This window comes from Cardiocondyla obscurior, linkage group LG08 (assembly GCF_019399895.1).
Source record: "Cardiocondyla obscurior isolate alpha-2009 linkage group LG08, Cobs3.1, whole genome shotgun sequence".
Classification (NCBI taxonomy): domain Eukaryota; kingdom Metazoa; phylum Arthropoda; class Insecta; order Hymenoptera; family Formicidae; genus Cardiocondyla; species Cardiocondyla obscurior.
In genome coordinates, this window is record NC_091871.1 from 6,452,040 (window position 1) to 6,475,419 (window position 23,380).

General features: G+C 49.9%; 1 protein-coding gene across 3 annotated transcripts in view; it reads right to left on the reverse strand.

The window, feature by feature from the left end:
* Dll (homeotic protein distal-less) overlaps positions 1–19,609 on the reverse strand; it is a 72,864-nt gene extending 53,255 nt beyond the window's left edge. Inside the window, exons 1-2 of one of the 3 annotated variants that reach the window (XM_070661256.1) lie at positions 17,960–19,609; positions 11,121–11,344 (exon numbers count right to left, since the gene is read on the reverse strand). In XM_070661256.1, coding sequence (XP_070517357.1) covers positions 11,121–11,344; positions 17,960–18,449 — 714 coding nt within the window. In that variant the 5' untranslated portion in view covers positions 18,450–19,609. Of the gene's footprint in view, positions 1–11,120; positions 11,363–17,944 lie in introns of all 3 variants that reach the window. The other 2 variants (XM_070661255.1, XM_070661254.1) reach the window with 2 other exon arrangements.
* Between the last annotated feature and the right edge of the window lie 3,771 nt (positions 19,610–23,380).

Below are 23,380 nucleotides of genomic sequence, written 5' to 3' on the forward strand. Positions count from 1 at the left end.
TAAAAGAACTGCCGAACAAATCCGGGCGTTCAAGCGGGATCGCTGTCGGACAAAATTTCGCCCGGGAAGAAGGATACGCGCGCGTGTAGAGTTCTCAGGTCCCGCGGATCACAAACGGGTCTGTTTCTCGGAGTGTTTCGTGCGAAATGCATAATTCGATCGTTGTGCCGGCGTCGTTAAGATTTCTTCGCGGCATTCCCACCGATCCCGACACGAAGCTTCCCCTTTTTATTTCTCGTACCTTCCGTCCCGTCGACTCTCCGACCGTTCGAAGATTATTCCCATCGCCTTTCCGCGAAAAGTCGTAGAAGCGAGGTGATACCCGGCCGATACGCCGGACGCTCGCGTGCGGCGCGCGAGAGTTTCGAACTGGGACGCCTCGTTATCCGCTCGCGGGACCGACGGTTTCCCGCGAGGGCCCCTCTCGCAACTTTACAACCGGCTACGCGGAATCCGCATCGCGGCCATAAAGCAGCCCGTGCGCGACGTACGGCTCGCGACGCATCGGTCGCGACCGTTCTCGACGAAGAAGAGAGAAATCTTGGCAAATTATAGTTCTCGTATCACGAGAGCGACTCTCTCTCGGATCGCCGTTTGGTTAGGCGCAATCGTTCCGGCGGGTCTCAAGCTTGTCGCAGCATTCAAGGCGCAGCTAAAGCAAACAAGAAAATCGCCACGACATTGTCGGCCGAAAGGTTGTAATTATTACAAAGCCGATTTACTGCGTCGTGACGCCGGCCGCGTGGCGGTTCTCTCTTTCTCTCGGAAATCGAACGGCGAGGCTACCTGGGAAGACGCGGGATAATAAACCAGTCACTAGGCCCGGAGAGTTCAAAGTTGAGTGTAATTACCGTAGTTGTCTTCGCTCGACGACAAGTCCGACTGATATGTTTGCGCCGTATGGCTTTTGCGCGTCGAAGACCTGTTCCTCCGAGGCCTCTCGCGGCGAGTTCTTTGGCGACCCGACGGATTTATATTCACCCGCGCGAGCGATGATTTAGATACAGATGCTCGGAGTACGTCTATCGATGTCTCGGCGGCATAGGTAGGTAATATAACGGCTGCGGCTCGCAAATAAAGCTCCACAAGTGAAGGCAAAAATTAAAGATCGTCACGACAAGGTACTGTCGGATGAGACGCGCGTCTTCACTGCCCACTTCCCCCGGCGTCTCAACCCCCCCGTCCCCGTGCCCTCCGCGGCCGTGCACGTCCGAGAGGGTTCGGATTTACCGGCGAAATGTTGGATTTATTAGATCGAGATACGCGTGGGCGTGACCCGCCGCGTCCCCCTTCTGCTCCCCGCCGCTCCAGCGGCGTCGACCTTACCGTTAGGCCACGTACGTGCGTCGGAGGCCCTTCCAGCCACCTGAGCCTAAAAGCTAGACGAGACGAGCCCTGAGTAGCGCACGCACACGCGGACCGAAGAGACGCCGCGTCTTGACGAAGTTCTCCTCGCACTTCCCTCCCCCTCCCGTTGTTCTAGGAACCGAGGGGTACACGGGTATCGTGAATTCGATCGCCGGCGCCGAATGATGATTTACGGGCGAAAAGGGAGGAAGAGAGGAAAGACGACGTGAAATTGAAACGGGGGTTCACCGGCGCGAAGATTTCGTGGGAATCGCGACTCGCTCGTTCCCCCGCGACGACCGCGCGAATCGGAACGATCCGCGAGGGGAGACGACGCCGATAGATCGCGTGACGCTTCGCGGGCGAGAAGGTAACCCGCTGGTGGCCGGTCGTTGTGGGAACGCGGGGTGGTTTTTACGCTCGGCGGATCCGTGATTTACAGCCGACTGAGAAGCGAAAGGAAAGAGCAAAAAAAAGAGGAAGAAAATCGCTGCCTGCGACGTTTCGAACGCACTTTATGCTGGCCCGATATCACGGGCTCTCGATGTCGAGCGAAGAGAAAGAGAGAGCGGTAACGAGGCGTGCGTGTCTCGGAGCGGAAGCCGGCGGTCGCTTCCGCCGGCGGTAGTCGTCGGCGTGCAGGCACCGCGTCCTGGAAAATCGCGGCCGTCGAACTAAATGACCGTCGGGGTAGGCCCGGGGGAAACCTCCTGGCGAGTGCGAACGTCAGCGCGACTCGCCGGGTTATTTACAGCTTCTTGGCATGGAGAGGCGAGCGCGCGCGGCGCCGCGGCGGAGCCCGGGCGCTGCCACGAGGAGGAAGTAACGATGATTTATATCCGCTGCTACCAGTCCTGCTCCCAGCCCGCGATAATACCAATCATTATCATCGCTTAATAACAGACATTACTGCCAACATTGAAATAATGCATGCGTGTATACGTGTGTTCGCGCGCAGCGAAGGTGTGTGCGTGCACTTGGCAAGCTGGCCCTGCGAAGGGTGTTGCTCCCTCCCTTATTTCTTCTTCACCACCCACTCTCTCTTCCTCTCCTCCTCTCCTTTCTCTTGGCAGGTCCGGCGCGGTATTCAACGACGTAGCCGGTATCATCCGCGATACGAGCCGCGCGCGGCGTCAGCCGTGGTCAAGTCAGGTGCGAGCTCAGCGCCGAACGAAGCGCGCGGAGTGCGCCGCCGGTGATCTTCCTGAAAGATCTCTCGGTCGGGGCGGTGGGTCGGGGCGGAGGGGCGGGGTGCAGAGGGTTCCATGCGCCGCGAAGGGATTCCTCGCACGAGGGAGGCAGGAAGGCCGCTGCCGCCGCTCGGAAACCCCTCGAGCCTGTTTTGCGCGAATTCTTCTACGCTCGACCGTGGTTCTCTTCTCGAGGAACTTGCCGACGCGAGTTCACCTCAAGGACGACTGATCTGCGCCCGCCGCGAGTCGTCCGCGAGATTTCAGCAAACCGATCGCTTGCGAAAGTCCGACTTATATTAAGAAAGTCCACGTCGAGTTTAAGACGTCCAACGAAAACGCACGTTTGACGGTAGACCTTTTTATTCCCTCCCTTCCTCTCCCCCTTTACCTTTTCATTCGGCCTTTACATCCTCCTTCATTTATTTCGTATTAATTACACGTTCGCGCACACACGACCGATCGCTTCTCCACTTGTTGAACCTGCACCTCGTACTTTTTGCCGGCGACTCTCCTACGTTTCACGCGTGACGCCGTGACTATCGCGGTTAAATACGCGCGGCGTTAGGTGCCATAACTTTAACGAAACACGTGTCATTAAGGCGCACAACGATCCGTTACGTGTATCCTTGCACGACTTCGTGGAAGGAAACCCGTGTTGCAAGCGGCCATAAAGAACACGAATCCTTCGGGGACAGCAAGTCGTGTCGGAGAAGTCGCAAATTGCGAGAAACCCTTTGACTTCGGCCCTTTTTCCTCTTTTCTTTTTCTACTTTTTTTTTTCTTTTCTCTTTTTTTTTCAGACCGCGCGAGTTTACGTGTAACGGAATCGCGACTCACCGCGTTGTTTCTGCAAACATCGAACTGTGTAATTATTGGCATTTGAAGCTTCGTGGGAGGTTTCGCGATGCACGCCACCGTCCCACGAACACGGGGCACGTATACACGAGTTAGTGCGTGAAAATAATTATTAGCCTCCGTTTGCACGGCAAAAGAAACGTCACGCGGAGGCAGAGCTGGAGATGAGACGCCGCTGCGTCGCGAGCGAAAGAAAAAAAAAAAAAAAAAAAGGGACGAACTTCCGGTACTCCGCGCGGTTTCTTTTCCTTTCTCCGCCGCGGTTAATATCTCCGCTGTTATACGCAGTTTCCACCAGCTGAAGTAGCATTCCTAAGTGCCTTTTATCAAACCGTGCCCCGAGTTCTGAATCGCGAGGCGCACAGTGGAACGATGATATATTTTGCGGACGGTATTAAATTGCATTTAAGCTCGTAGAAATCTTTGTACTTCTGCGACTCTCGGATATCCATTTCGCTTTGTTTCTCGTAATTGCCAGCAACAAGTTGAAGCGCGTAGACGAAGAGGCTCTAGCACCGCAATCGTGATCATCGCGCGTTGACAGGTTGACTGACACAGCCTTCCGTTGGCCATACCCGAGTCGTGACTTGCCTCTCCATTGTCTCCGGAGGATTAAAAGAAAAGAAAAAAAAATATATGAAGAAAAAAAAAAAGAATAATAATCAATAAGACCTGTCGCGCTCACATTGTCCATCGCGAAAAGACGACGAGGTGACGGAAAACGGCAAAAAAGTTGCAAAAACCTGACGCCGGGCGGGCGCAGGCATGCCCGCAGTTCCGCGCTTAATGAAAATTACTGAACGTAATCCAAGGATAATTTCTTTGCGACGCACGTGTTGGCCGCTGATGTAATCGCGATTCGACGCGGCTTTAGCGGATTCCTGCTGTTCACGCCGCGTTTGACGCTATTAATTATTGTCGCGCAAGAAATCGGCCCGATACCGCGCGCTACGTTTGCGTCACGTGCAGAATGACACGCGCGTAACGTTCGAGGGGATTTCGTGCTAGCCTAGAAAAACTAGCAGTACCAGATTGTCGATATCGATCGAAACAGAAAGAAAGAAAGGAAAAAAAGAGAGGAAAAAAAAAGTAGCCGTGCGTTTTCCTCAACGTTCGGGCGCGAGTAATGACGGTGTGTGGAAAAAATATAAAAAAATCATCGCACGGTAGCCGAAGCCGATAAATCATTTTCCCGAGTAGCCGAAACGTCGAAATGGAAGTTTTTACGAGCTTTCGAATAGAAGTAGATCGATCGAGTCGATGAATAAATTCTTATCGCCGAATCAGGTGCCGATAGACTTGGGTGGTTCTCGCGAGTTGGACAGAATTGAGTGAGTTAAACGATACATTAATGGAAAAAAATTTTTGCGCAAACAAGTCGCAACGAGATCGCATTGTGCCGCTCGCATCGTTCTCCAGTAATTTACGCGTGATAGCTCGACTGATAGCTCATTCGTACGTGTCACGTACGTATATAGCTAATCACATCTAATGATAGAAGAAAGTACACGACATAAGTGGCGATACTCGATACGCCGCGACGTTTCTATTAAACAACGGAAACGTCAATCGCGCGACGCGTTACAGGCTTCATCGGATATACGAGAAAGTACCACCGGTTGCTATCGGCGAAACCGTCAACGATCTTGAACTGCGAGATAGAAAACCGCCTGAAAAACTAAATTTTTTCCCCTGTTTTTTTTTTCCTCCGTACGATATCGCTTGTAAAAATTTGTCTGTCGTTTTGCAGAAATACACGCGAGTGCGGAGTAAGTTCACACGCGAAAAACGCGCGTGCACGTATCGGGGGGGGGAGGGGACTCGCAAAGAAATCCGTTAAAAGTCGTGACGTACACGTGAATGCGCGAACGCGCGTACACGCGAGTCGTCGGAATAATAAGTTGTATCGTGTCGGGAATCGCGTGCGCGGCGAAACTTTCCCATTTGTAACCAGTGGACGGCGATCGACAGATACAAGCCGATAGCGATATGTCGACCGAACTTCTATTAGTTTTATTGTACATATCAATGATGATGGGGGTGGGCTGACACGGGCACGCGTGTGTGTGTGTGTGTGTGCGCGCGACGCTAAAGATGATCGCGCGCGATGGACACATCCCTATCTTGACACGCACGAGCCGTCCGATGAGATAATATCGTGATAAGCGGGATCAATGCCGGCTAGTCGACTAGAGCGCAAGAAGATGGAAAGGGTGAGAAAGAAAGAAAGAGAGAGAGAGAGAAGAAGAGAGAAAAAAAAAAAAAAAGAAATTTATTTTACTGGGCCAAGGCCCGTCATGGAATAAACGCAAAAACACGTAAACAACTGACAAATCTAAAGATAAAAAAAAATATCGCAAAACTAGAGCACACTCTCGTTCTCGTTGCACGTTCTAGAGGTGTAACGAAAGAAGTTTTCGAGTTGAACGGCGGATTCTTCAGCTATCGAGAGGCGATTTCGGCGGCTTTTGAAGTTGCGAAAGTTAACTGGGAATAAATTCTACTTATTCGCCGTTCAAGTGCGGACGTGATATATTCATTTCATTCTCTTCTAAGTAACTTCGCGCGGAGGGAGGGAGGGAGGGGGGGAGAGAGAGAGAAGGGAAGGCGCAAAATAAAAAGTATTTTAATTAACTTCACCGAAAACGCGGCGGGTTTCCAAGGCGGACTCCACGTCGCGTCAAACACGCAGCCAGGCCTTTCGCCGAAACTTCGTAAATCACGATTAAAAAGTTTACACGCCGATGCGAAGTACGTTATGTTTCGTCGGATTTCCCCAAGTTCCGAAAGGCCATTAAATAACGAAGTTGCTCTCCGCGTTTATCGATTCTCAGGCCGGCGAGCCTGAATTCCCAAGCGCCCCGAATGATTTCGCATATGTTATTATGCGACCCGTCGACACTTTCCTTATTAAAGTGGTTAATTAATTAGGAAGCTAATTAACGCGTAGCTACATGTGAGTCCCCGCGGAATCGCCGTGTTTGCAGCTATGCTTCGACTGCCCGACGGTGACTCGCCGTATTATTTTGGCCGCGAAGTTGAGTTCTCGTTCGGTGACTTGAACCAATAAGCTGATAATTACCCCGCTCACATTGTTTCTCGACTAGAAACCGATCCTACTATTTCCCGTCTCGGTTTTAACAACAGTAAAGAATATCTCGACCGATGGACTCTATTCTCTCGATCACGCTAAGACATTACACGCGAGAAATCGGGCTAAATCTCAACTTATAAATTTCCACAAATTTACTCACGCTCAGTTCGGTAAACGTGAATCTCGGGCGAGGAGCAAAATCGAAAATGCATCGAGATACAGATCAGTGTCGTCTCTCCTGCGTATTGCGTAATAAATCACCCGGGCGTCTCGTATCCGCGCGTTTATTCAATAAATAACACTTTCATAAATTCAACGATTTATTGCTGGGCCGGCGGTGACCCCGGTGATCCGATACACCATACCCGTGATTAATTATCCGATTCATTGTTCCCCGGCGAGAAACTATGTTCCCTATCTAACACATCTGGTCTGATAACAGAACGAAAGGCTTGCGAACTGCCGGCGTGTGTGCTTCTCTCTGTGTGTGCACGGCTTTGTACGTGTGCATGGCGACCGCAGTGATAGGCAGATAAATGGACGCTGATAAATGCGCGGGAAAAGTGGACGAGGGAAAGGTGGTGGGTTGCGCATACAGAACGGAGACACACGTTATCGGCGGATCGACGTCTGCCACGGAGACGAGGACGACGGAACAGCGTTTCGCAAGCACGGCGTCGACCGGCGGTAGCCGGAAAAAGGGAGAAAAACCGCGTAATGATTTTACGGCCGACGCCGGAGAAAGATACCGCGGAGGACTAGTCTCGTAAGAGCAGATAGGATCTCGAACGTGATCTGGGCTAATCAGTTTCTCTCCTTCGCTCTACAGGAACGGATACGATCAAGGTTCACCGTGCCCAGCGTCACTTCGTAGGTCTCGCGTATGCACGTGGTCCGCGTAGCGTTTAGTAATACTCGGCGCGTAGCGATTGGAAGTCAGTTGTCATAAACTGATTTTTGCGAAACGTCGAGTTTCCCTTCGTTCCGCGGCACAAAAGCGGCGAGCCGGAATCAATCACCTAAGAGTCACGCATCGCATTTTATATTCTCGTGAAACGTAAACGACGTATGAAAGGAGTAAATGAATTTAAATAAACACACGATCAATCTAAAAAGATATCTGACTCGCAATCTCCACTTTCGCATTTTATGCCGAATTAATTAATTTATATTTCTTTTTTTTTTCTCTTTTATTTTTATTTTTTTTCTTTTTTTTTCTTTCTTTCATATATTTTTATTCGTTTCGATGGCGAGACGAGGACGAACGGTAGCGGGCGGTAAATATTACTCGTGCTCGCGGGCGCATTCATGCATGAATAATAGCTACCCGCGTTCTATTGTACGAGCGGTGCTTTCGATGATGTGCGCGGCGCTTTTCCGCGAAGCTGTGCATCGCGTGCTACACGGCTACGTGACGCGGCGGTGGTTGAATCCCCCGCGGACCTTGAACGCGATTCGCGGCGGCTTTCTGATGCGTAATTTATTTTCATTCGGTAATTCAATGACAGGAGTTCGATCGCGAGATATATGTCTTTATTCATACCCGTATTCCGCATTTATATAACTTTCTACGCGATCTACATACGAGCGCCCGCTACAATTTCACAACAAGACTGTACACGCGACTTGGTGAACTTTCAAAAGGTTCGTCTTAAATAAATGCATCCAAAGCAAGTTGATATATCTATAATTAATTACCGTCGCAAATTTTTATATATAAAATATTTTAATTTAATATCACGTTTAGTTTCGATACGAGATGCAAATATTTTTTATCCCGCCTCGCACGCGCTGCATGTCCCCGATCCGTGGACCGGGTTCTCATCTCCCGAGTCGCGTTGTTTGAAAATTGTAAAGGGTCCTCTCTCTTTCTCTCTCTACGAGGGACGCCGCGTCCCGTGATGGATGGAGACTGTAAGATTTCGAATTCACGTCGTGCAGTCGCGCTTCCCTCCCGCGAACTTTCGAATCTCGCATCGACGTGTTCGCATTCCCGGGGCCAATGAGGAGAGATCGGGCACGTTAGTCGCGGCAAGGAGGAAGAAAAAGGAAGCACCACGCCCAAGGTACGTGGCAAGAACGCAGACGGGCGTGCTGGTGCCCACGTCCCTACGTACACATCCGCGCGAGCGAGCGAGAGAGCGTGTGCCCGTGTACTTCGCGTGTACAAGTACTCCCTGGGCTTCCCTCCCTTTCCCGTCCCTCCGTTCCTTTCCTCTACCCCCCCCTGACCTCCCCCCTCGGACCTCCTTCGCGTATCACGTGTACAACGGCGGCACGAACGCTACCACGTCTTCAAATTGAGGCCCCGGAGAAAAAGAGATGCGTGGCCTCACCTCGATCCTCGCCGCTTCTCCCGCCCTCCCCCTCTTCGTCCCCCTTTTTCCCTGCCAACTCTCTCTCTCTCTCTATCTCGCTTAGTCCGAGGCTGAAGGAAAAGAGGAGAAGAACGGGGAGGTGGGGAAATGCGAGGGGAGATCGCCAGGGGGACGACGAGGCTTGTCGTGCCACGAGGAAGAGAGGGGACGAGGAAAGAGGAGAAGATGGAAGAGACTGAAGGCTAAGGCGCCATGTTGGTGGCGATGACAAGAAAGCCAACGCGCGACGGTAGCAGGGCCAAGAGTGCAGAAGCGGAGGCGCTTGGCCGAACGCCTTGATTGGACGATTACGGATTATGCACGGTGCCCGCTGAAGAGCAACGTCGATCGCGAGCATCCTTCGTGGCGACGTATTTGACAAAAGGCAGAAGTCATCCCCCCCGTTTCAGAAAGAAGAAGTGAAAAAAAATCCGCAGCGGTGCCTGACGCGAAATTCAATTGCCTCGTCGACGTCCTTCGGGCTTCCGCGGTCGATTCGAAGGGAAAAAGGGAGATTTGGGGACTCATCTCCGCTGCTGGTCGACTTATTCAACGACCGAACACGCGCGACGGGAATTTAGTAGTCGCGCGCGTTCCTATAATCACGGAACGGATAACGTAACAGATAACCCGAGGATTTCGTAATTTAATTTTCCACCCCCAACCGCGGCGGCTGATTCCGACGACCGTGTTTGGTAAACAACTAGACGCCGACCGCTCATCAGGCCGCGTCGCGCTCGATTCGCTAGAGGAGGGAGAACGGCTCCCGCGGTGCTCCGTCTAATGAAATTATCCGGTCCGGGACCCCCTGCAACGACATCAACCAGCTACGACGGCCAGTTATCCCATGATTACGCGATACGCAGTTACGCGTCACGACGACGATTGTGCACGCTCCTCCGAGGGGTGAGGAGCACACAAAGAGCAACCGCGAAAATTGCTCCATCTCGTCCCGCGTCAGTCAACGAAACGCATAATTTTGTACGAGGAAACGTGCAATCCCGCCATATCGCATATACGAATCGTAATATAGAAAGGATCCAGCCCGACGGGACGCGACAAACCGCCGAGTGACAAAATTTTCGAATTGTCTTTCGCGAGGCTGCCGCTAATTAGTTACGGTCACGACGATAAATCGTCATCTCCCGAGAAATCTATAACGCACAGGCGCGGGGCCAATTAACCTCACCGCGATTATGTGGCTCGGGCTTCCTAATAAATCGTTAATTGGAAACCGCGCGACAGATAATTGGCGAAAAATCTTTCGCCGACGAGGCCCCGCCCGCGTGGAAAGCCCGCGCAAAACTCGCGCGCACGCCGAGGGAAAATTTATGGCCACCTCGTTAGTCCGGAAACTCGTCTCGTTCTCTTTCCCTCCCTCGGTACACTGGACACTGGCGGCAACCCTATCCCCGATGTCCAGGGCGTGGCAAATCGGTGATTTAGTAAAGTCATTTGTGCCGATAATGCTGACAGATGCCGTTTATCGGGGTTCTCGTTACCGCGGACCGAGTGCGCAACAGGATCCGTCGCAAGAAAAAAAAAAGAAAAGAAAAAAAAAGAAAAAGAAAAAAAATTGTAGTTGCGCGGTTTCAAATTTAAAATTCAAAATTCTTATCACGAACGAGGCCGTCGTAACCAGCAACGCACAATGCAGTTTGCGCGGAATTCTCCTGTTTTCGAGAAGTCTTTGTGACGGCGTTTCCCGACAATCCATATCGGAATGAAAAACCAGTTTCGCCCGCGGAAATATATATCTCTGGCATTTTATCACTCAGTGCAAACATATTGTCAACACGACATTATACTAGCCGCGAGTCGAGCAAGTTCCAGGTAAAATAATGCACGAAGAAGAAATTTATACCGCGAAGTATATTATCGTAATTTTCTTCGTGAATATCGCGATGAATATTCGATGCCCGGCCTTCCTTGCAAATGTGTCTTCGAATAAAAACCCCGTTTACGCGGAAGAGTCAAAAATTAAGCGGAAAACCGTATGTCCGATAAATCCGCGATAGTTTCATTTATGGCCTGCGTAAGCCACGCGGTTTCTAAAAACCATTCCGCCGAACGGTGCGATCGTAAAAATCTGAAAGAGTTTCATGTATACGTATAACGGCCTCGGCAAAGTTGTTGTATCTTGCGTTCTGTTTTCGCGTTTATCGCAATTTGTTTACGCCAGACTGTCACAAACAGCGCTAGATAAGGGTCATTTATCGTGACACGACCGTGTCGTGGGAAGCTTTAGCCGGTCTTAATGTCGATAGAGCTTACCTGGGTTTGCGTGAGTCCTAGGCTAGCCGCGAGCTCCGCTCTTTCCGGTAGTGCGAGGTACTGCGTCCTTTGAAACCGCCTGTTGAGCTGCTGCAATTGCAGGCTGCTGTAAATCGTCCTCGGCTTCCGCATTTTCTTGCCCTTGCCGTTCCTGAGGGAGCCGCCGCCGCCGCCGCCGAGCTCGTCGACCAGGCTCCCACTTTTGTCACCCAATGGCGAGAGGTCTGCGAACATGCACCACCCTAACATCAACTTTCAGAATCCTCGTCACCGCTCGCGTACGAACTAAAAATAAAACTGAACTGAAACCTGACGACCCGCCGCCACTTCGAGAACACGACGCTACGGGCTATCGATTTTTCGCGGCACTAATAAACGGATTGTGACGGATATTGCCGCAAGGTACATCACGTTACGCGAAAAAGTAAAGAAAGACGGAGCGAGATAATAAAAAAAAATGTTTTTCCTTTTCTATTTACATCAAAGAATAAAATAATTTCGATTTTAATTTATCAAAAATTATTTTTCTGAACAGACTCGTTCGCGCACGTCGCGCAAGACGTAAGGTCCGCCGAGGCGTTCGAAGCCCTTATCGAATCGAAATTAACGGAAGTGACGCGTCGCTTTTCGGGAAAGAGAAAGAGGAAAACAATAGCGCAAACACAACCGGAATATTTTATTCGACGCAATTATCTGATAAAATAGATGCATTATTCAATTCACATGCGGCGCGTATTGCGATAATTAGCACAATGTAGAGAATGCGTGCTCTCGTTACGCCGTGAGAGGACAGGGGTATGGGGGAGGGGGAGAGAAGAGAGAGAGAGGAAAGCCCTACCGACGTGCGTTAACGGCGCGGTAATTAATTACGGGGCCATATATCAATCTTAAAGCGATGCAATGAAGTAGCGTAGTGCCCGATAGAGGTGCGCATCGTGCCGGCGCCGCCTATCTCGCGCTGAATCTGTTTCATTATTTTTATATCGCGATTACGTCGTTGCGTGCCTCCATCGGTCTTCCCAAGAGAGGAGAGGAGAGCCGCGAGTGCTTCTTGCGTTTTGTCGCCCGCGAGAAGAAACGCTAAGCGAGAAGATATCGATTTCCCGCGACTTCGTATCGACGACGCGACTCTTCTCTGCTCTTCTCTCTACTTTTCTCCCCCGTCGTGACAATTAGCACGACTATTAATGAGCGCAATTTACGACGCGATTCTTCGTGATTTATACACGAGCGGGTCACTTCTGGCGACGGGTGATCGGGCGGGGTGTCGACGGAAGGGGCTCGACAGGGGGCTCCGATCGCGCGTAAAAGAGACAATAATGATCCTCCATAAACTTTCCACGAGCGTTACACCGCGGCCGGCGATGCAATCGCGTGTTTGCGCCCGTGTTTATCTTTCCCGTGCAATTTCGAGGCGATACTGGGCGTGTATGCGATATTTAATAACCGTGTAGGCGCCCTTAACTCTTCGGCGTTACGATTCAATTCTTTGAAAGCACGACAAAGAGTGTATCGCGTTACTAATTCCAGGATGTTTTCGTTTCCGATCGCGAAGCGAGATCAAAGGCAAACTTAAACTTAAAATCGCTTTAACGAAACTTTCATTAATTGTCAATTATACTTAACACGTGTAATAAGAATTCCAAGGAGTAGCGTATTTTATAAATATCCTCGAGAGGCATTTTTTAGCGGGAAACAACTCTCAGCCTTTTCATAGTACGCCGGCATAATGCGGCAATTAACACCGCGCAATGTATCGAGCGCGTAACGCGGCGCTCAATGAATTTTATAGAAGCGTCGACTGCGGTTACGAGCTCCGGTTGTTAATTACAACCGATTAAGGCGACGTCGGCCGAGCGGGGTGTAACTCGCGCGCGCGAAGAAAAGAAAGCACTGTTTTATGGGCGCGCTCTTCTCCCGTGGCGTTCTACGACTCGCGAAGGAGATAGGATAGAACAGGCTAGGGCTATAACTTTTTTTTTTTTTTTTTTTTGTTTTTTTACCGTCGAGGCGTATGCAAAGTGCGCGGCAACAGAAACTGCCGCAAAGTGCTACTTTGCGGTAGTGAGCGTTCAGCTGGCCGGCGTCGCTGAAGGTTCTTTCAAAGTCCGCGTAATCAAACCGAACGTATGATAATAAGCCCGGCGAGCGATTAATGCGACGTTGATAATCACACGGTAGGCGCGCGCGGCTCTCAATCCAAAGAACTCGAAATTACAAGGTGCCCCGTCCCTGCCCTAGGCCGGACTTCGGCCTGTCTAACATTGTCGCCGAGCACCTATACCCTACATTTCCACATCGCGCGCGGGCGAGGCGGCGAAAAAGCTCGCCTTCGACTGAATTTTTGCATTTCGGCGCGTTCTGTTCTTTCGGCCCGCGGGCAGCCTTCTCGCCCGTTGAGAAATTCGCAGCTATTCGAAAGGTTCGCAGCCCGGGGTTGCGTAAACTCGTAACGTCTGAACGAGCCGCGCCGTTACTTGCCTTTTTTTTTTTTTTGTAATCATAAGTGTCTCTTGATAGCCAGAGCTCGAGAGCAACAGCAGACGCACGTTTCGAAGATTTAACTTTTTCACCGGAGCTCGTCCGTGACGCTCTCGCGTGGCGCTGTTTTGAAAACTCGAGTTCGAGGACGAAGCGAACACCCGCAGGCGTGCCCCTCGGAAGAAAGCGCGTCTCGAGAGAAAATACTGAGGTAGAAAAATTCACAAAGCCGGAGCGTCCAAACGCAAGCGGGGGTTCGACGGGGCTCCGGGCGGGCCGGGTCGGTGTGCCCGCCTAATCCTTGTGAAAACAACCGTTTAATACCTAATCCATCATTCGGACCCGGGGCCGCGCATTGTCTTTCGACCGTTCCGGATTAAGTCGGGCGGCGGTCGGCCGTCAGGTGACTGATGCGGGAAGATATACCGTGGGGGGGCCCCCCCTGACCGATACGAGAGAAGCCCCCGCTAATTGGATTCCAGCTTCAGCCACGTTCCAGGGAAGAAGGACAACGGGCGTGACGCGGACGAGCTGGTTAATGGCCGGTTCATTTGTCACGGCGATAAGATTGGTCGCAAAGACGCCGAGTGTGCGTTCCGCCGCGGATCACGACTAAGCAACCCCTTCCTCACGCGGCTCTTCACCGCGCTTACGACGCTCGTATAATCTCGGACAGCTTCATTAGCGCTGGCCGAACTGTAGTTTAAGAATCGACGCGAATAACCGCGGTAATCGCGACGTCGCCGCCAAAGCACATGTCTCTTTACACCTATAACCTTCCGGATGAACGTTCGTAATTGCGCCGGTGTTACAATCGCGAGTTTACGCGCGTCGATTGCGAACAAGCGTAACGAGAGCGCCACACACATGTATAAAAAAAATAAAGAAAGAAAAAAAAAAAGAATTAGCGAAGCTTTCAATATTTCGGTTATTCAATACGTATATGTTCAATCGCTCTGTCTAATTTTGTATTACACTCGTATATTGATACGTACATTATGCCTCGCGGATCTTAAGCAGGATTACTTCATGCGTGACGACCCAATGATAAAAAGATTGATTTCACGAGCGTGGACGATTTTGTTATAAATCACCTTTGTGAAATGCATTCCACCGCAGTTTGTTCACCGCGCGCGTGAAAGGCATAATGATATTTTATTAGCTAAACACTTGCACAATACGTTTAGCAGTTCGCTGAACTCTCCGATATCTTAGGCTCCTATTATCCGCCTCATTTGTTTGCTGCCGCAAAGAAATTCAAACGGCGACTATTAATTTAAAATTAAAAAAAATTGTTTCTATTTTTGTATATTATTTTTAACTAGCGTTATGCTTTTACATAAAAAAAATTCACGACGCTTTAAAGAAGCATTAGTTATTTAGCAATAATTAGCACGTTTTAATGAGACATAAGTCGTCGATTAATTAATATCAATAACGCTATCATCACGCCTATTTTCCTTCCGGATAATGGTTCGAATATTCATACAATTATTTCTCGATTCAGTTTTTTTTTTCTTTTCTTCCGCTATGCGATAAATTGTGGATTTTAAGAACGAGCGTCGTTCGCGATCAACCACGCGCGAATTTGCATTTATTACAATAGGTATTACGAGTTACGGCGTCACTGTTACTTTAATTGGATAATCGAACCCGCTCGCGAATAATCGCAAGTCAAATTGCGTTCGTTAGACAAATGACGGAATCACTCAGAGAGAAATATACAAACAGCGTACCAGGATCTGGCTTCATATTTCGAAGCTCGTTATCGACGTTCGTTTATCGCCGGGCGTTTTTTAGTTCGCGAATCGGTAACTTCGGATATATCTCTCTCCCCGAGATATCGTGACCGTTCTGCAAATGTCTCGAAGGATCCCGAGAGAAACTTTTCCGCGCGACAATGTCGAAGTTGCGCCAACCCTTCGGCGAAGTTCCCGCGATGCAGCTCGCCGGGGCGGATCGAGGATATGCATTTCACCGTGCGATTTGCGAAAAGCGTGCATAAGCAGGGGAGGGAAAATAACCGGCAATTTAAGAGCGAAACGCAAGTTTCCGCGGCCCCTCCGGTGCGTGAGAATTCAACCCCCTGGCGGACGATCGGCCGGCGCCGATCGCACCGTCGCCGCGGACGAAAATTGCACCGCGCCCGGTGGCACGCGGATTCTTTCCGTCGGCGGAGAGAAAAGTTTGCCCGCCGGGAACCCTTTTCCGCGGCTTTACGCTGCGAGATCATCGGCAATTTCTCGGAGGCACGGCCGCGCAAATTGCCGGGGCAGACCGTGGGGTAGCGCCGCTGACGATTTACGCAGAAACGCCGGGACTTCCAGAGAGGCTGGCACATGCCGCGATAGTGGACACGCGGCGGTCGTTATGAATTCATAGACCGTGGACGGAGGGTAGCGAACTGTCGCCGCTATTCGGTCGGTTATGCTCCCGCGAACGTTTGCCTAAGCGCGCCAACGGAATTCCTCGTTGCTCTATACACCGAGCGCGCGCCAACGATGAATTATTCGCCGAATGTTGCGACGCGCGGCCTCGGGATATTTCCAGACGGCGTCCCGTATTTGAAAATGCGATCGACCGGGAGCCCGACGCAAACGTTGCCGCGTGAAGCCCCCTTCCTCCCCCCCCTTCGTGCGCGTTCCGCGGATTTCCGCTCGGGCGAAATAAGTTATCTCGATCACGCGATTTCGCGACGCGGATATGTGTACACGAGCGCATTGTGTTTAGCCCACCCCGCGATAGAACCGCGGTCGCGCGTTATTCCGATACGCAAAACATATAAAAAATAAAATAGCAATTCTCTCGACAGCGAAGGCGATCTGTCGTCGACGTGAATTAAGCGCGCTTCTTGTTACGGTTTTTCCAACTTGTTTTTCTCCTCCCGTCGCGCGTATCAATCTTAATTAAGAAACTCGAGACAAACTGCTTTTTTTTTTTTCAAAATCCGACGATAACGAGTTTAAGAAGACATTCTAAAGTTAGTTTATCGCGGGCATCGTACACGTGATTCCGCGACGGACCCGAAGCGAATCCGATAATGATCGTAATTAGCTGACTCGCGATTTCGCGCGTAAAATAGAAGTCGCGATTGTATCGTGTTAATGCGAGAATAAAAACGCGCAGGGGAAGATAGAGTGACCGGGAGGAGAGGCCTCGGCGAGGAGCGAGCGAGCGGCCCGGAGGAGCGAAGTCACAACTGCTCCCGTTTGATTCGGAATCTTTTTGTCTTGTCCGTTGGGAGCTTTAAGGATTTTTTGTGGCCTGAGTGGGATTCCTAGTCATATATCTTATTCCGCTTCGTGGCATTGTACCGTAGGTAGACTGTCGGCCGGCTACTACCTGCCACTTTAAATTCCCCGAATACGCTTCGGACACAAGAAAAAGAAAGCCGAGAATATTTGTTGGAAATTTCATACGGACGTCTTTATTTGTCTAACAGCTTCCAAAGTCCGTTTTTTAAATTTTCTTTTTTCAGTCTATTTTTTATTTTTCTTTTTTTTTTTTTATTTAAAAGTCTTAGAATGTTAAAGGCGAGAACCTCGGAAGTTTAAGCTTTGAGAAAATAACAGTGAAGAAGTTCTCGGGCAAGAGGCGAATGGAAAACTAAGTAAACACAGCATAGTTTTATCATTAACGTTTGATTGCGCCTCACGTTGCGAAACCGTTCGCGCTTGTCGTCGCATGCAAGGGAACTCTCGCGCGAATAAAGACGTTTGTTGCGCGGTAATAAGGTCTCGGCGTCGCAAGGAAAATGAAAAAACAAGTAATAATAAAGCGCTCGCGACGCGAGATATACGAGTGACCCACCGGAAACGCCTGTCGCCGTCTTCGCCTCGTATCAAGACCGCCGTATCTTTTCCTGATAAATGTCGCCGTTCACTTTCGCGCCGTGCGAAGTCGTTCATGTATCAGTGCGCCGATGATGAACGACTTCGCTGGGTATCTACAATCTAATTGTCTACGTACGACAAAAGGCTCGAGATGAACTCGTGTTGACATTCGGAGCTTTTTTCGCCGCGGGACAACGTTACGTCGGCGCGAGCAATGTTTTGATTCGTTATCGTCGGATTGAGTTACCGTGAGCGTATCGCGACGAGTTTACGCGGGTTGCACTTTCATCTCGAGCCCTTCGGTGACATTTCCGTTTCACTTTGCACCGGCACTCGCGCGTGTTTCACTCCACGGATCGGTATTGAGCACAATGTTAACGAATCGCGATATTTCTCCCGCGGCTTGAACGCGTCGAAGTTGATCGAGGAAACGGAGATCTCACCGACAATTCTCGACTAGCTAAATACGTGTAATCTAGAAATAGGAATAAAAAGGCTGCGAATACATACAGTTAGGGTACTCACCGTCCTTGGGCGGCGAGGGGCACTGGGGGTACGTTCCGATGTGATATCCGTAGGCGTTGTGCTGGTGCATGGGCGCGAACGGATATCCGGCGAGCGACCTGGGACTAGGGAAGCCCGCGTCCGCGTGCTGCTGGTTGCCGCTGCCGGGACCGGAGCCCTGGTGAGCCGCCAGCGAGCCGACCTGGTGCGAGAACTGGTGCGCGCCGGGCACGTTGTGCCCGCCCGGGTATCCGCTACGCAGGCTCGCCGGATTGTACAGGTTGTTGTGCTGGAGCTCGATGAAGGCGGACTTGCCGCTCTGGGATACGGGCGTGCTGGACGTGGTGCTGTCGCCGCCGTTGCCGCCGGGCGGGCCCGGGGTCACCGAGCCGAGGCCCGCGTGATGAAGATGCTGCTCCATGTCCGAACCGGCGCCTCCGGTACCGGCGGCACCGCCGCCGCCGCCGCCGCCGCCTCCGCCACCGCCGGTGGGTCCGCCGCCGCCCGACATACTGTTCGGGGTCGGGGTACTCGACGGACAGGGGTCGCCCGCCCCGAATGGGCTCCCCAGATCCGTGAAGTTGAGCGTCGTCGTGCTGCCCGGACGCTCCACCTTAGACGCAACGTTGATGCCGCCGCCACAGCCCGCGATCCTCGTCGACGCCGAGCTCGCCGACGACGTTGTCGCCGCAGCGACCGTCGCGTGCCCTCCGTACGGGGCCCGAATCTTGAGATCTACGACGAGCACTCCGCGCGCGTGCCCCGTGCGACTACGTCGACCGAGCGTCGGATTGGCCGCAGAGAGTCATCATCGTGGTCGCGAGAAATTTTACTTGGGCCGTCGGGCAGTTTCAGTTCAGAGGCTTACACCGCGGAGAGGAAAGGCGCTCGCACTAGGTTACGTTCGTCCGACTGCACTGTTCACGACTCGTCGTTCCTTCCCCCGGGATATTCACTGCGACGTTCACTTAAATGCAGCTGCGTCGGGTCCTTCCTGATCACGGGACTCACCCGCTCGGGCGTTCTGTTTGTCAGTTCGCTGCCACCACTCGTCGCACACGTCCACTTCACTCGCGTAGTCCTCGCGGAAACCCTGCGTCGGGCCAGAGAGTCCCGCGTTGGTGCTACTGTTCGGCTGCCGGACGTCAGCTCGTCGTCGCTCGGCTTTCAAACGGGATCGCGCCGCGACGGCGTGGCGAGTCCGTCGGCATATCGGTCCTTTTCACTTGCCCTGCAACATACACCAATCGCGAGATGTCACTCGGTCACTTTTTTTCTTCCGCACAGTCTACGTATATTTGCCGTCGGGCGTCACCGAACGCTATCGGTCGCGTCGTTAATCCGCGCGGAGAACCGAAATCCCGCCGTAACGCGGTGCCGCGCGAGCGGTGCCGAAGATCTGTATCCCAACACTCGCGTTCAGCCACGAAATTAATTGCACGCCGCGGTACGCGACGCGGGATCGCGCTCGCGCAACCTCCTCGGCGACGAAATGGTTTTTACGCGCGTCGCGCCGCGATTCCTTGGCCGACGAGCGTGTCGTGCACGCTCGGCGTGTACGCGGACGCACTGGCTGGACGAAGAAGGTAAGGGAAGAAGAAGACGACGACCAGGGCGTAGAAGAAGAGAGAAAAGCACACACGCGCGCCTGGTTCCAGTAACTGCAGTGCACACCGCGCGGCGCGGACCGGTATAATGATACATAATGAAGCCGGAGCCTCTCCCCGGAGCCCGGTTCGCCGTTTCTAAAAGTCGCCGCGGTGGCGCTACTCGAGGGTACGCCTATGACGAGCGTGAGGCACGCTCGCTATTGGCACGCTCGACGGTTCCCCACCAGCTGCGCGGGAAATTCGTAATCGCGATTGGTGCCGCGGAGGCCATTATGGTATCCGAGTAGGCGTGGAAGAGAACTTCCGCGCCTACGTACACCCGGACACCCTCGGGGCGACCGACGACGCGAAGGTGTTCTGTATACCTGGGCAAGTCCGTTCGTTCGTCGCGTGTATTAGGTTCAACCGATATCGCCGAGGATATACCCGGGGAAGAACCAAAGGGACATCGGGAGAGTTACGCTTCGCGAAACTAGCTACTGTTATTCTTTTCGACTCGTTCGATTCATTGACTAAGTCGCGCTATCAGACGCCCTGTGACGAAAAGGTGGGAGACGAGTGACGGATTTTATCGTTGAGTACTTGATTTTTTTTCAATTGTTTTGATTTGAGTTTTAAATTCAGACTGGCTGACTTGCACGTGGATATTATCGCGGACTATGACAATTGTGGATACGAAGAGTTTACCCGAGCTAAATAGTTCCCGAAGAATCAGATATTTCTTGCTAACGTCTTATTCTTATTTTCTATTTTTTTTCTTTTTTTTTAATGTGATGGAATAATTGTATCACAATTGCATTTATTCTATTTTTTTTCTACGTTAGAATCGTTGAAGAAATTTATTTTTGTTGTAATTTATAAAATTTATTAAATCTCTTCAGGTTTATCAATTTTTTTTTAATTTGCATATTTTCTTTATTTAATTAATATACCATTGAGATGTAATTACTCCAACATGGATCAAGTATTTCTACAGAAAAATTATTAGTATCCAGTTCACGATCTTTCTCTAATTGAATCGCGAAACGATCTTTCTTTGACAATTTATCTACGACGTTAAAAAAATAATGAGCCATCTTAAGTTTCGATAAATTCTTCTTTTTTGTTCTTTTTATTTTTTTTTTTTAATTATTGCACGAATCTTGTGACACTTTGGCAGCAAAGAATCTTCGCTCCGCCCATTAATCCGCCAGGGCGTCTACTCTTGGCGGAAGATGGAGCGTACGAACATCGTGATAAATTTTTTTTTCCTTTTCCTCGTTACTTTAAGAAACATACACTGTTATGACTACATTGATGGGATTGCTGATAACGAAGCGCCAATATATTCGGCAGTAACTTTACCTAATTTAACCCCCCGAAAGACGAGACTGACGCAACAAATACGTCGATAACAAATATTATTTGAAAGATCGTTTAATAGAAATGCAGATATCATTTTTCCGGCGTTTAATTGATTTGATTGTATTAAGCAATTTTACAGGTGATGACTGTAATAGCATGGAATAATTTCAGCTTGAAATGCAAAGCTCGTAACGGGACATTTTTCCCCAATAGCTGCAATTCATCAGGTGCAGACGAAGTAAATCCTGTTCGCAGATCGCTGTATAATCTAACCGCAGTTAGGCGTTCATTAATCACGATATCGATGCTATCGATGTAATTTAACTTATAAGTATAATCAGTCTAATGTAAGTTGTGATTAGATATCATTCCGCTGATACTTTATATTTATAATTAAAATTAATGACTTTTTATTATGCGACACTTGAACTTCTTTCCGATAAGTGATCGGTAAACGGGCAAAGAAAATATTTTCCGCATAAGCAGTGCCAATTTACGAAATAATTTCGGTTCGGAGCGAGTCTTTGCTATTTTTATTACGCTTTTCGTTTTACTTATGTAATGCTCCAGGCGTGAAACGTAATTATATAACCACCGCGTACATGCGCATGAATTTGTGTCATTTCAATATTATTAATAAAAATTGGAAGGTAACGAGAACGTTTAAAATAAGTACGAGAAATGCTGTAATTACTTCGCGAGTGTCATGAAAAATAAATAATACTCGTATTAAAATTCTTTTAATACCGCGGAATGTTCGAACCACCCGAAATTTTAATAAAACCTTAGAAAATAATATATTCCGCGGTACGACTTAAACAGGAATTCGTTGATGGTCGTAGCACAGTGACCTAGAGACATTTCTTTCTGGATTATAATTACGCCTAATCAGACAGAGCGAGCACAATTACTGTCTTGAACGCGGTTATCGTCTACAATGATATTAGTCGCTAAATTATATACCATCTATTAACATTGCGTCACGTTTCGCTGGCATACGGACGACGTTTCAATTATGCGGGGTCCCGTACTCGATATGTCGAAGAACGGAACGTTAATTACGCAGCTTTACAAAATAATTAATAATCGTCTACGCAAATGCCAAAAAAAAAAAAAGAAAAAAATATAAATACCTTTTATTTTTAGAAGAGAATCAATTTTAGAAACGTGCGCTAACAAAATTGTAAACTGCCACGGAAATAATTTTCTATTCGCGTAAATCTGCGTTTTGTTTCATACTTTTCGAAAATCCCAAAATGCGAATGTAAAACATTTTTTATTGCACTTCAGCGGCTTTTTAAAAGTGCGAGGTACGTGTGTGCGACATGAGCGCAAAAGTCAGATGCATTGCGCGAGAACGGCACGAGGCTCGAATTTCCTTACGTGTCCCGGACCGAAATCACTTCCCTCTCCGTAATACCGGTGTACCGATGTGCCCGCGGGAACGGCACTAGGCCAAAAGAGCGTGGCACGCTCTTATGGCGCGAAATTACATTGGGGGCTAATTGCATGGCGGCGGTAGCGCAAACACGTGTCATCAGTCGACCGCCACCACCATCAGCACCACCACCACCATCGCCCGCGCCATCACCATGCGATGCCTATGGTGGATAGCTGCGCAGCCGGTTGTGTACGGTGAATTACGTAATTGAGGTAAATAGCGGCTATCCAGAGTGCGGGGAACTGTGCTAAATAAAATGCCATTCAATTAGACGATGAGAGGACCGCGTAGCAGCGTCGACGGCACCCGATGCTGCTCCCTACGCTTCGACAGGCATTTCCTAAAGCGGATGGCACGTCGGCGTTCGTTTTAAACGGCGTGGTCCTTTGACGTAATTAAGTACTAATTTTAATCGACGCTGAGGCCGACCGCTTGTCAAAAATATCACGCGCTTTGCGGTAGAAAATATAAATTTATTCGCCCTCCGCCCTGTGCGACAAAAAAAAATTCCAAGAGATTTTATTCATTATTTTTAATTTTAAGTAATTTGTATAATAACGAATAAATTAAAAAATATGTGATGTACTCGTCAGTTTATTAAGATCGTGTTTGTTAATATTAAAAAGTTTCTTAACGATGAATAAAATCAAATAAAATTTTCGCTGAGCAAATATGAGATACGTGTCTTCAATAAAAATGATGGAAAACCAGCTGAATAAGTATCGCTGCCTCGAATTCCCGTTTCACACGGCGCGGTGTCAAAAGTGAGAAACTGTTTATCGCGCGGCGCGAGAAGAGCCCGTAATTCGAGTAGTTTTACGTACGAGGGGGAGAGGGCGGGAGGAAAAGAAAAAAAATAAAAAGGGGAGGGGGGAAAATAATGCCGGCGCGATGTGGAAATGCATGGACAAATTGCGGCGCAAAGTGGCATTTTGATTTCTCGTTGCCCCGTCGTTTCTCTGTCAAATCAAAAAGACGTAAAAATACGCGCAGATTATAGTGCTAAGTGGCACTTTTATCACTCGCCGTAATTGCGCATGCATCCCG